The 14,015-nt window shown below is 41.0% G+C and overlaps 1 protein-coding gene across 4 annotated transcripts in view; it reads right to left on the bottom strand.

Moving 5' to 3' along the window:
• Positions 1–3,358: 3,358 nt before the first annotated feature.
• TTC39A (tetratricopeptide repeat domain 39A) overlaps positions 3,359–14,015 on the bottom strand; it is a 44,383-nt gene continuing 33,726 nt past the window's right edge. For 3 of the 4 annotated variants that reach the window (XM_038144135.1, XM_038144134.1, XM_038144136.1), the window contains exons 14-18: positions 13,615–13,735; positions 10,991–11,102; positions 9,055–9,169; positions 8,241–8,357; positions 3,359–5,227 (exon numbers count right to left, since the gene is read on the bottom strand). In XM_038144135.1, the coding sequence (XP_038000063.1) occupies positions 5,107–5,227; positions 8,241–8,357; positions 9,055–9,169; positions 10,991–11,102; positions 13,615–13,735 (586 nt within the window). In that variant the 3' untranslated portion in view covers positions 3,359–5,106. Of the gene's footprint in view, positions 5,228–8,240; positions 8,358–9,054; positions 9,170–10,990; positions 11,103–13,614; positions 13,736–13,903; positions 13,982–14,015 lie in introns of those variants that run through there. The other variant, XM_038144137.1, reaches the window with a different exon arrangement.

Genomic DNA, 14,015 nt, shown 5'->3' with positions numbered 1-14,015 from the left:
CTGCAGCACAACCTTAGTGGTGCTGAGAGCAGTGCTAGGTACTGTACCCAGATGGAGATGACACTGAACATGAGCCATGTAATTCTAGGATCCTCTGGAGTTAACAGCCTTGCTTCACTCCCCAGAATGATTTACAGAACTCCACTGAGATACAGCTCCTGTTCCACATCTGCAGAGCAGAGGCAGCTGCAGGCATCTCACACCAGCACCTTCCCCAGAGCACAGGGAAAGCACCACATCACCAAGCACCAGCTCCTCCTGGGACTGCCCCTGTGACACAGCTGACACCAGGCACGGCCCTGGGGCTGCAGCACTGCAGACAAACATCCCACACAGCTCCAGCACCACGGATTGTTCTTACCTTCACACCCTGTGCACTGCAGGATGAAAGGAATAGGAATGGGAAAACTGTCCAGAGTACTGCAGCTTCTGCCTATCTTCTCTTTCCACCACATCACTACATTACTTTTAGGCCACAGGCCTGAAAGTGCCGTTCTTGTACTTTGCTAGCACAAGATAAATTTTTCTTTGCCTTTTCTAAAACTGAACCAGCCCATAAAAAGAGCTTGCAGAGCGTTATGACTGCTGCTCTTTATTCTTCCTGTAAAATAGCCAGGGAGAGAGAAAGCAAGTAGATTTCCCTGCAATGCATAATTCTAAATAAACATTTTGCTTATGCTTAGCCAGCAATGAAAATAAGTAGGTCCTGAGGTTTAAAAAAAAATCACAGAAGACAATGGAGCACAGCCCAGTTCTACAGAGTCATGACTGAATTTGAGCAAACACTGTGCAGAACTTTGCCACAGTGCAATGCAGGTATTTATTAACCCTGTTGCTATTCATAAATCTTGGAGACAGGGATTGACTGGGCATGTCCTTTAAAGAAAGTACTTGGATTTTTTTTTTTAACAGCTGAAGCAAACCTAGATAGCATCTTTAAAAAATATTCTATGATGACAAATCATTCAATTAAAACACTTGCTGGTACACGCTTCGCACATCACCTGCCACCAAAATGTATTTGCAGAACATAACGAGAAAAGAAGCAAGTTCTTTTCCAGTCTGTTCAGGTTGCCCAGTCTCATTCATCAGTGATGTTGCCAACCATTACCCATTTTCCTGTAGAGCAGTAAACAACATGACTCACCTCTTTATCTTCTCCTCTTCCTCCCAGAGGGGAATGGTGTTGAATGCATTGTTTTGGTCATTTCATTTACATTTGCTTTGCTGCTGTGTTCTTATGCTTGAGAAGGCAAAGAAATGCATCTTGCAGGTGGAACTGGAGGCTCAGTGTTGCATTTAAACTCCTGGGAGTGCTTTTTGCATTCTGGGACTGACCTGTAGGAAAGCTTTGTCTCACATGGAGAAGCATTACTTGGTGCCTTTGTTGGGCCAGAGGCACACAAGCTGTCAGCCTGTGAGCTTTTAGTGAGCTTTTAGTCTTGGACCCAGGCCACAGATAACTAAAAATACTAGAGCACTCAATGCAGAATTTAATGCCAAAACCAGGGTGAAATGGGAGGAAATGTTTGATATGATCCTGTTCTATGCTGCTGTATTTCATAAAATGCTGTTTCCTAAGCCAAGTTTTGAGGTGTAAACAGCCTGAGGCCAGGCACAGCCAGAAGGGGACAGTTCCTAAACCATCCATCCCTGATGGCACGTGTGAGCTGTGGATGGCAATTGAACTGCGTGCCAGTAAGCAAAGCAGGCTCCTCTGACACAGGTGCAGTTGAGCAATCTTAAGTGTGTGTTTCCAGATCACAGTATCATGGTTGTGACTTCATCAAACTCTCTTCTAACCATCCACAAAAGCTGTGTCCAGGTTCAGCTCCAGCCCGACACCCTTCACCCAACAGTTTGTATCTCATCTCGTGTTACTCACAGGAGCTGGGAGCTGATGCAGTTGCACCTGACCAGACCTGAGCAGGAGCTGCTGGCTCTTGAGCCCCTCTCCTCCCTCAGTTCACTGAGACACCTTGCTCACAGGGATTCCACATCACAGAGCTCATGATAAAAGGGATGCCCCTTTTACTGCCTTGCCCTTCCAGCCAGCACCACTTTCAGGTGACAGCATTGTCCCATGGGCCACCACGGCTGCTGCTGCAGACATCCAGGAAACTGAGTAGCAATTTCTACCCCTCCCTGGTTACTGGCAGGAAAACACTTCCTAATTAAAAAAAAAAAAAAAAAAAGGACATAGAAGAAGAAATAAAGTTTGTGGGTTTTATGATAAAAGTCCTAAGAAGTGCAGAAAACTTTTCTGCTGTCTGAGTTAGTAGTTTTTGTCTTTGGGTAACATCTCTGGCTTTGCTGAGGATAGGGAAGAGCAGTTGTTGGCTGAAGCTGGTGCACAGAGTGGGTTTCTCAAGCATTGCTCAGACAGTTCAGTGTTGGAATCAGAATCAGAACTGCTCCTTCTGCAGTTGAGGTGTGGAGTATACCCGTCTGCAGTTGAGGTGTGGACTGTACCCGTCTGCAGTCATACCTCCATTTCCTGAATCTTGGGCCATGCCTCAGTCTCTGCTGTGCAATTCAATGACAATATCTGCTATTTTCTGCTGAGTACCCTGAAGGGAGAACTCACACCTTTGTGCTTCCCCTGATGCACTGCATTTGCGACTCCAGACTGATGGAGCAATTGACTGTCCTGCAGAGCTGCTCCAGGCACCACACAGCAGCTGCTGGAGGAGCAATGGAAAAACCAGCCCAGCATCCACCTTCCAGCCCAGGCTGACCCCACAGACTGTGGATCCCTGCCACGGAGGAGCACCAAAATGAAGGAACTGATGAGCAGAGTGAAGCTGGGCAATTGCAAATGTAACACATCAAAAAACCTGCACAGTGACAATGTACCAGACCTTCCATTCATCTTCTCCTCAAGTGAATCCATATTATTACAGCCCATAAATCCTCATTGCATAAGGAAGGTGATTATTTGCTGTGGCTTGGGAGCAAATTGGGAGCCAAGGAGTCAACCACCACAGTGAACTACAAAGCACTCAGCTGAAGCTGGAGATCAGGTCCACAGCGTGACTGGTGCTGCTGTTTGGAGATGACTCTGAAAATCTTATGAAGGTTATGAAAACCTTAGGAAAATCTTGGGATTTTCATTGCTGCAAAGCATCAAGGAAGCTGGCTGAGTATCACACAGTACATCCTTTTGTGATCGATCTAAGATCAGGCAAAACAGAGTTGTAGGTGAAATTTCAAAGATGAGAAATGAATCTACAGTCAGAAGATTGTTCACTTTCTGCAAAGTACAATTTATGCTAATTTTCACATGGCATTACTTGCTTAAAAGATGCTAAGGCTGCCAAAATATTTGAAAAGGACACAACTGGAAGAAGAGGCGTTATATGCATGAAGTAGAACAAGAAACTTTTTTTTATTCTATACAAAGAATGACTGAATTTTTACACTGAAGTTTTGATGTGCAGCATGTAAATAGCATAACTGTTTATACTGAATTTTATCTGAATCGAGAAATTTACCAGAACTGAATTTATCTGAGAAAGTCACTTTAAAAATGCATTCTTCATCTATGATTTTTAACTTGCAAAGACTTTTATAAAGGGCATCCATTTTTAAGACAATGCAAGTTCTCCATGTTGAGGAACTGGTGGTTCTGTCTCCTTGCATATTAATCTACAGTTATAAAACAATTTTATTTCCTTTGAAGAGGCAAAAGCAGAGCTATAAACTGTCAATTTTCTCTTCTGCTGGGAACAATCACTTTAGAAAGGATATGCACTGTGAGGTACATAGATATGAATCTTCCTGACAAACGTCTCCATTGGAGAAAAAGGGCTGTCAGAAGACCTCCCATCTCCACCCATCAGAATGGGTCATGGGGAAGAAGCTCTTTCAAAAGGGAGGTAGAAGTGTGCCCCAAAACCCCAGAGGCATACAGACATGGAGCTAGCCTGGAGAACAGCAAATAGGAGGCAAAGCTGTGGTACCACTGACTTCACCAGTTTTCCAACAAAGCAGGAATTCCATGGCAGCGTTGGAAAGCAGACACAGCTCACTGCTCTATTCTCAAAGCCCCTAAACCAGAAAACCTCCCAAAAGATCAATAAAGAGCAGAAAGATACAGGGCTGTCCTTTGTGCTGAGGGAGCCTGCTCCAGCCCCAGCTTCCTCCCACAGGGAACATCAGCCTTGTGCAACAGGGACATCTCAGCATGGGAATCCTAAGAGCAGCCACTGCAGGAAGGGCTGCACTGTCACAGTAACTCTTGTTTTGCTCCAGCCACTGCAGTGTTGCCATTTCCTAAATCACCTTCAAGGACTTGTGCTTTCAGTTTGACATAAGCTTCAGATCGTGTTCATTCTGACAAAAGACATTTCCTAAGAACCTCCCATTGTCAAAGAAGAAGTGATGCAGTTTTATGCCATCACCACCTTTCCCCTTGCAATCCTCAGTAAACTAATTCAGCTGCTACAAGCAGCAGACTTGACAGGAAAACCAAAGAAAAAGTCAAGGTACTTGCATAAGGGAGACCATTCTTTTCACCAGCAGGGTTCTTACAGAAGCAAAAACGTGAAGAGAATAGCTTCTCTTCTGGTAAAGAGCTTTCTGTGCACAACTAGACATGCCCAGGATCCAGAGCTCCTCCCTGCTGTGAGATTTTCTCCCACCATTCCAACTAAGCAGGTACTGGGAAAAAGCAATGCTTCCTTCTCAGCTGCTAGCAGTATGGATGCAAATAAACATTTAGAACTAACAGATTAAATCTGGAAATTGTAAAGTTTTGCAGTTTGGTTTTTTTTTTTTCAAATGTTCCCCTTTCACTAAGCAAGCTACAACATAATGTTGCAAATGCAAGAAAAAGGCACACAATCGAAAAATTAATTACACAGATGGAGGTGTGTGTAAGTGTCAAAAAGCCACTGTTGGAAAAACAATATTTTTCAGGGTTATGGTTGGTTTGAGAGATTTTTTGCCATGTTATTACACTAGATTAATGTTTTATGCATCACCTTTGAAATTTTAAGTTATTTGGTTTTTCACTGACTTGAAAGAAAAGGAAAAATAATTCTGAAGTGTCAGTAATTTTCTGCACCAAAATTTGCAACAAACAGAACATCAAAGAAGAAAAAGTTACGACACTGCCGAGGCTCCACAGTGAATTCCATTTTCTGGGGCGGATTTGGCTTGGTGCAGGGCAGCTTGAATTCTGAAATGTGTCCTTGTTTCCATGGAGTAATTCTTGTAGTTTTGTCTGGAACAAAAGAAGATCCACTCCAATTAATACATATTTTTAAAACATTTCTAAGTTATCTTTGTATTACTGTTTTAAGCAAAACAACAGTAGACAGCAAAAAATTCTTTCTTCACAAGCTCCTTTGTTGCCTACTCTAAAATACAAGGCATGTGTTCCTGGCCAAACAATGCAGCTCTTTGTTCTTTATTTGTAGTTCAACTGTCTGGCAATTACCAGAAAAATATAGCTTAGTAAGAAATTGAATCTGGTCCACTCAATCAAAATATTGAGTCCATATTAATTATCTTTAACATCCACTTAGTTTACATTCAGAAATTAGAACATTTTTTCCTCCCTCTCAAAGTGTAACTGACAGATTTGAATACAAATATTTTCAACATTTTAAAAAATCATTTTAATAAGGCAGACACGTTTCAAGAAAGTAAAGAGGAGGGAAGAAAAAGAGAAAAAAGAGAGAGAGAAGGGAAGCTGTCCTGATCCAGAGGAGGGAAACATCACATCTCCATCCTATGGCTGCCAAAAATGTGAATTTTGTGTGTAGGAAATGAAGGCAGACAATTTGCTGCTCCAGAGCTTGGAAAGAGAAAGTGGGCACACACCAGATTCCATGCCAGCTTTTGAGGAGCAATTCACCATCCCAGGGAAAGACTGGCAGGGTTTCCACCACACACATCTAGTGCCTAGCTCCACACTGTCATCTGCCTATAGTTTCCTGTAGTTCTGTCATGCTCTAAAGAGTTACTGGAAGATTCAAAGAACCTTTACTTTCATGGAAAAGCTCATATTAAAAAAAAATTTAAAATTGCCCCAGGACCACATAGAAATTGCAGATCCTACTTAGTAGGAATTAACATGTCAGCTCCTACAGGATGGATACAGAATCCAGATACAAAAGAGGATTAGACCATGCTAATTTTCTTGTAGAAGATATTTGTCATCTTTACAGAAACATAACATTAAGTATTAAACTCTGTGTATCTTAACAGCATTTCAGTTCTAAATTCATAATTTGAACCAAGAATGGCAGCGTGGTATCTGTCTGTGGCAGTGCTAGTCTCTTGGTGAAAACAAGGAATTCCATGCCCATCCTACACCAGCTTATAATTTTATGTATGCAACACCCAAAAGGCTGACTAGAAAAGGAGGTGGCCAGGTTCTGCTGTGTGCTGATCTGAAACCCCTCAGAGTTTTTCCTTTAAATGAATTGGATTTTGTCATGCCGAGCCTGTATTTCTCATGAGTACACTGATATTCTTGTTTGTAGTTTACAGTCATACAAATAGAAATATTTCCATGCGTGACCAAGCCAAAACTGTTTATCATCTCGTCCCACTCTTTCTCCCAGAGCTGAGGATCCAAGCCAGCAGCAGGACGTGGATTTAGGTCAGGCAAATCAAACGTCAGACACCAGCCAAACGCTTGCCGGTGCTCCTGCCAACTGCAAACTGAATTCTGCAGCCCCAGCCCCACCATCACTCTGCTCTCCTCTCGTGCCTCCTGAGACATTCAGTGTTGGGAGCTGAAAGCTCATAAACCCAAAGCATTTTTATACCACAGGTGGAAATGTAAGAGCTGCACCTTTATTTATAACTGACTGAAACAAGGGGGTTTGTAATGAGGTTAGGTTGGGATTTTTTGGGGGTTTTTTTTGGTTGCTTGTTTGGTTTTTTTGTTTGGTTTGTTGTTTTTTGGGGTTTTTTTCCCAGTCATTACAGTTTTCAAGAGTTCTTTGAGCACAGCAAGTCTGAGTAGCAGCTTTCATACACTGGGCACAGCACATTTTTTAAAGCTGCTGTTAAGCCAAACACCTTCTCCTGAGGGGACTTGAGACACTCAGAGCTGCCAGGAAAAGATGCAATGGCCAAGCAGCAATGACAGAAGTTCCAGCTGGAATCAGCAGCTCCAAATCATTAATTTCTAGATCTCTTGTTAGGAGAGATTTGAACAAAGGACAAACGTCCTGAAATGAGGACAGGAGAGGTGTGTTTTGAGGAACATGAAGCCAATTGAAACACTTTCTACTGCACTTTGCTGATGCAATTTTTGCTGCTCTTAATATCTTCCACGAGTCTACAGAGAACCAGGCTCAGAAGCACAGGAGAGTAAAGATTGCAATATTTTAATTTTTGTGCTGACAGGCTTTTGGCATAATCTTTGGGGGACTTGATTTGCTACTCTGACTTGCAGAGTTGCCTGAGTTGGACAAAAAGCAACATAAAAACTCTGCCTGACCTCTCTCACCCAAGGGTTTTGTAGCTGCTCACACCTGTGGCAGTGACTGCACATCTGGCTTCATTCAGGACCCAGGCAGAGGTGAACTACTCTGCTGCATGCTTGAAGAGGGGGAGAGTTGTTTGGGTTGGATTTCCTCCCTCCCCATCACTGCCAAAATTTTGGCTCAGTAGAGAAATCAAGGTTGAAACAGAGGGAAAACCCGTATTTTGTTAATTTTATAATAAAAGACATACATGATCAAGTCCAACTTCCCATAAACCTACTTTGATAGAAAAATCAATCACACAAAACAGTAAAAGCAGGTGCTTTAGTTGCCTTGATGCAGATGAAACAATACAAAGATACCAAGTGTAACCTGAATCATTATCTTAAATGTATTTCATCAAGGAAAGAAACAGGCACTGCTGGCCATCAGTTTGGGTAATGCTATTTTAGCCATAACACAGAGCTTTGATTACATTTAATACATCTTTTATATAAATAAGCCAATAGACTACAAAGATTATTACATTGTGTTACACGTGGATTATTTCTTATGGAGGCCTTTGACATTCCTATTAAGATACTTCATTTTTTTTGGCTCTTTTTTCAAGTCCAAGACTGAAACAAATGCAACACCGACCAGTGGAAAGGTCCAAACCAAAACTAAGGCATGCATGCTCCCATTGGAAAAAGGAAATGAGTTTCCATGATATTAATGAAATTATTCTGCTTCCTGCTAACCAGTGAAACACCAAACTGATCCATCAGACACCAACACAGGCTTTTCACTTACTTTGCTTTTTCCAGAAGTTTTATTGCTTCTTCTCTTCTATCCTGGTCCAGATACAGTATTGCCAGCTCCAGCAAGGCATTTGGAATTAGGTAATGGTCGTATTTTATCTTCTTCTCACTGCATTGGAAAAGAAATAGTGTAGAGACCTTGAAATGATACATTGTTTTCCTCATTTAACAGCTCCAAACACAAATAAATAGGAGATTAGCTAAGATCAGAAGGAGCAATCAATCTCTGTTACAACACTTGTCATGTTCTCTATCCAAAGCTCCCTTCTGGGTTATTAAATGTGTATTTTGCATAAGCATCCTACATGGTATGTATAATCTCAGGATCAGAAAATAATGCCTTTATTATCAGGGAAATGTTACAAAACATGACAATATCATGAGCTCCATCCATGTGAGCTGACAAAAAGAGGTGCCATTCACCACATGATGTGCAGAAGGTCCCAGTGTAATCATGCTCCCACCTGTCTCTGCAGAGGGCATTTGTATTTTTGGGTACAGCTTCTTCATGACTGGGAAGAGGCAGGGCACAATAAAAGCTAAGTGGTATCTGAAAAATTTTGTGCACCTACAGTCCCCCAAAAAGGAGAAAATACCTCAATTACAAATTATTTTAAAATAAAATAAAAAAATTGAAGATTTTGAATTCTTCAACACATGGCTAATAACAGTGGAAATTAAAATTGAAATACCTTGGAGCAAACACTAAACATACTGCAATCCTCTCCCTTCTATTCATATCATGGTTGCATCTCCTCTTACTTGAAACTCAAGAGCTCTCCTACATGCCAGGTATGAAAACTTACTTTAAATAGATGTAGTTAAAGTGGTCTTCTGCTTCTGAGATCTTGCCCAAATGCTTGAAGCATAATCCCTTTAACAGCTTTATCACACACCGGTCATCTGCCAGTAGTTCTGTAGCTGCAGGAGGAAGGAAATGGCACATTTCAGAAAACTCTGCAACAGAGAAGACTTTCCTGCCTGTAGGGAAACTTTTCAAACATTAGTGTGAGTACAATCCATCTATGGAAACATAGGAAAGAACTAGTTGGTGAATTTAATTTAATGCAGAGACAAACACACATCAACCTTTTCATAAATTGATCAAACTTTGTCCAAAAATTGTTGGGCTGTTCTTTTCCTCCCTACTTCCACTGAACAGCAATTCTACAGTCTTACTGCTCTAATGCCTAAAAACTAATTTTAGTTAGTATTTAGACAATTTTTCAACCCTTTGCCTTTATTGCCCTGTACAGCTCTTTTGCTTCCTGACTTGTAGTAACATGGCCTGTCCACGGGCAAGAATTCTGTCAATTCACCTTCCTTTGGCTAAATAAAAATATGTGAAACTTTGTTATGTGTACCTCACATCTTACCATACCTTCTTTGGAGTTTATACTTCAGAGAGCCCAGAGTCTTTCCAGCTTCACATAGTTCAAAATCCTTACTATGAACACTCTTTCTCCATCAGAAAATTTCTGCATAATACATATCAAAGAAAACTGCAGGGTTTTTCATAGCCAATCCCTATAGGCAGCTTACTCTTATAAGTTTACAGTAAAAATCTTCAGCTTGGTTGCTCATTTCCAATTCATTAAATATGCCTGAATACAGCAACTCAGTATTTTGAACAGGCAACATTTTAAATTGTTGTCATGTTTAAAATATATCTCACTTCTCAATTACATGTCCTCATAGTGTTCTCCAAACATGAATCTCCTACAAATCCCTGCAAAATGCAGCCTTACCCACAATTTGCCAACTAAGAAAAAAAGGGAACAGAGAAATACTTCACTTATTTAAAATGATGAAACAAAATGGGTAACAAAGAAGGTGAATAGGTCAAAGGCCTTTTTCTAAGATGTCACCTTCACTGAAAATATTTTCCCATTCTCTTTTTCAATTAATTAAAAATAGATAGTTTTAGCCAGTCTTTCAGGCAACCCTTTCAAATCTTGTGTAACTCACTGCACTGAAGTTCAAGGCCCTAGAAAAGACTGCAATGCAGTGTTTTAGCCTATGCTCTTTTGTCAACAGGGGCTTGATTCTCTTGCAAGAAGGTTGTATATAATAGTAGTAAGATCAAATATTGGTCAAGGAAAAACTGACAAATGCTGTGCACACTGCTTGCACTCCCACAGGAACTGGGAAAGACTGACAAGAAATAAACACCAATTCAGTTTTCTCATGGATTGCTAATTAAGAGACTGACAGAAAATGTGGTAGCAGAGGCTGTTTCAGGTCAATCCCATATTGTGCTCATTGACAGAAAGGCCATCCCTGGTGTCCTGGATTTCTGCAGCACATTGGTGACACCAGAACATTCAACCCAGAGGTCACATTACAAACTGACAGCACTTCTACAACAAAAAATCAGCTCCTCTCCTATTTATCCTTCAAAGTTGAGGACAACAAAATCTGAGGATAACAAAGATTTGGGATCCAAGTAATGAAGTCAATGAATATGCTGATGTTGATCTAACAAAATAAACAGACCTTTATCACAGGTCATAAACCATTCCTAACACACACCTGTGGATGGAAAAATCACTTAATATTATTGTAAATAGTTGTTACCTTAAAAATAAAAAATATTCCTATCTGCATAAATAGTTCATGGTTTCATTATCTATGTTCCTCCTGTGACCCAATTAACTTTACTAATGAATGTGTCTCTATTCAGAGATAATATCTCTAGCTATTGCAGTGTAAAGTAACTGCTTAAACCCCACCACTGGTTACCTGAACTCCTTGCCAATGCTTCTTCTGCTTCATTTAAAGTTTCTAACATGCCTTCTGTTAAGTTGGGACATTTTCCAATTACAGCATAGCCATTCCAGATATACATCATTTCCTGGGGTCAGGGAGAAATGACAGCACCATTAATTACAGCACTGGATAAATGTAGTTGTCAAATAGTTCAGTTTATCTCTGCATGATGAAAAAGTTACAGGTTCTTTAAACAAAGTCAGTTTGTCAAAAGGAATTTTCAATTCAACTGAAAACTTGTTACACTGTTTTTCAGAACAAATTAGCCCTGGAAGACACCTCAAGAGCCACTTACTGAAAACAATGCAAAGGAAATTGCTTGAACCAAATGGAAACACATTCTCACTTACAGAAGAAAGCAAGTACCAACAAAACAGACTTAAAACATTCATGGCACATGGCTAATTGTCCCTTTATTAAGGTCTCCTCTTGTTTTTCAGTTCCATCCTAGCAAAGGCAGTAATACCCATAAATAACTGCAATTCATTGTTTCCACAGAAAAATTATGAAATCTCAGGACAGCGAAACAAATCAAAAAGAAAACCAAACCCTCTAACCTTTAAGCCAAGTTTCAAACAAATAGAATTTTAAAACTGAACTGTAAACTCTTACATTCCTAAAGTTTTTTTTGATGTTCCCAAAGAAAGCAACTTCTTTATTATTCAACTGTCCTTAGAGTAAGTTTTATTAAAAACTATTGGCTGAATTCCTATTTGCTATTTGGGTTCTCAGAGTATATCACTAAATGTGCCCGTTGCTACTACCAATCACAAAGTGAAAGATGAAAATATTATACAGACTTACAACTGGCACTCATGACATTATTTAATCATAAAATCACAGAACACCATGAGCTGGAAGGAACCCACCAGGATTGTTGAGGCCAGCCCAAGAGCACCCCAAGAACCCCACTCCGTGCCTGAGAATGTTGTCTAAAAGCTTCTTGAGCTCTGTCAGGCTGGTGCTGTGACCACTCACTGGGGAGCCTGTTCAGTACCCAACCACTCTCTGGGGTGTATGAACCTTTATTTAATATCCAACCTAAACCTTCCCTGACACAGCTTTGTGTCATTCCCTCAGGCCCTGTCACTGATCATCAGAGAAGAGATCAGTGTGTAATATATTTATTCTATTTATTTACATGACCTTATCTGTGTGTGATAATTTAAAGCATTTGGATAAAATTTCTATATAGAACAACTGAATTGTGGAACTGTGGCACAAAAAGCTGTCAGGCTAGAATAGCTGAAACAGCATGTTAACCCCAGTCACTGTTGCTTTCACCATCTGGTCTCTGTTGATTGGAAAATCTGCTGAGCTTACTGGACCTAGTGCAGATTCATTAACATGGTTTTCAAACAGGAGTATTGAAACCACATTTATTCAAACTAAATCTCTGAGCTAAGACTTGCTTGAGGACTCACTCTTTCCAGCAAGTCTCCTGATAATTAAAAGAAAAATCTGGAGATGAGAGTCTGTCCTGTCTGTCCCCAGTTCCACATCCATAAAATGCTTTTATCTGTTCAGCTGCGGCATCTGCTGCCTTGGAAACGCAACTGCACAGCAGCCAAGGACGGGTGCCCGGCCCGAGAGCTCCTGGTACAGAAACCTGCTCTGACAAAATCCCAGCAGGACAGCCCAGTCAAACCCCAGGCGTGTACACTCCTTCCTCTCTGAAACCTGAAAGCACATCAAAGTAACCTAATTATCTCTCTCACTTCAGTCTTACTAGTGGAACGTGGCCCCTGGTGAACACCCATGCTCTGTAGCAACTATTTCAGTGTCACATACCCCTGGTGGGCTGGGGAGTGGTTTCCAACAGGATCTCCCTGTTCTGGCATTTTCTTAAAGAATATTTACTAATTCTCCATCTCCTTCTTAAAAACACAACAGCTGAAAGCACTGCAAGAGTTAACACCAGTGCACTTGGCAAATCCCCGGACTCAAAATCCTTTTATGTTCTTTTTTACATGCTCTTTGCAGACAGTTTTTTGTAAGTGCAATGGGTACCTCATGTAAGTGGCCACAAGGAATAGGGGCCACCGTTTCCCAGCACTACAAGGAAAAAAAAAATAATTGAAGTGGTTTTCTGGGGTGGCCAAAGGAGTCAGTTGTTTCATCCCAGCACCCATGAGCTGCTCTGGAGAGCACCAAACTGCAAACATTCAGGGGCACATTAAACAGCTCCTTACATGCAGTGCCCAAACCTTCCATTGTTTCCTTGACACCACCCCTCCCTTGTACCTTATAGTGCTCTGTTAGCAAGTGACACGACAGAAGAGACCCAGGGCAAAGTTCCTCCAAAGGGGACCAAAAGAAAGCTGTTGGGAGCACGCTACTCTATAGCTGGAATAATGAGTTACACATGCAACACATTTACGTGTCACAAACAGCTGGCCGAGTTCCCTGTGGCTGGTGCATGCCCCAGTTTTACAGCATTCCTCGCATTCATCTGGCTTTGCTTTGGGAACATTCCAGTCTCCTGCAGAGGTTTTACCTTAGAAACACGGAAAGATACTATTCCAATTATCTCGGGTTTATTTCTCTAAATTACAAAAATGTTGAAGAGGGGGTGTGTGTGGATATTTCTTACTTACCAAAGGTGGGACAGGCAAAGGAATGGGGTTTGAAGAAAGATACCGTCGTGCTTTCCGAATTGCAAACTTTTCTGTGGGCAGAGATTTCCCTGCAATTTTCAGTTTCAGGCTGGGAACAATCCTGAAAGTTTAAAGGAAAACATAAGGATTTTTTCCCCTGTGAACCTCTGAGATGAAGACATTCAAACTTAAAAACAACAACAAAAAAAATCAAACTAAGGAGAACTTAAAAAAGCTGTTACACACTGGGCTATTGCTACCTCGGGGAAGCTAAGCAATACATACTCACAAAAGCTGTCTTTATGCAGGGCACGTTTATCTCTAGGCTTCCTCTTTAATCAAGCAGGAGGAGAGGGACTCTTCCCCACTGAAAGATTAAATTAGATGATGCACCTGACTTA

The sequence above is a fragment of the Motacilla alba genome, chromosome 8, assembly GCF_015832195.1.
Source record: "Motacilla alba alba isolate MOTALB_02 chromosome 8, Motacilla_alba_V1.0_pri, whole genome shotgun sequence".
NCBI lineage: Eukaryota > Metazoa > Chordata > Aves > Passeriformes > Motacillidae > Motacilla > Motacilla alba.
This window is presented reverse-complemented; position numbering and strand designations above follow the sequence as displayed.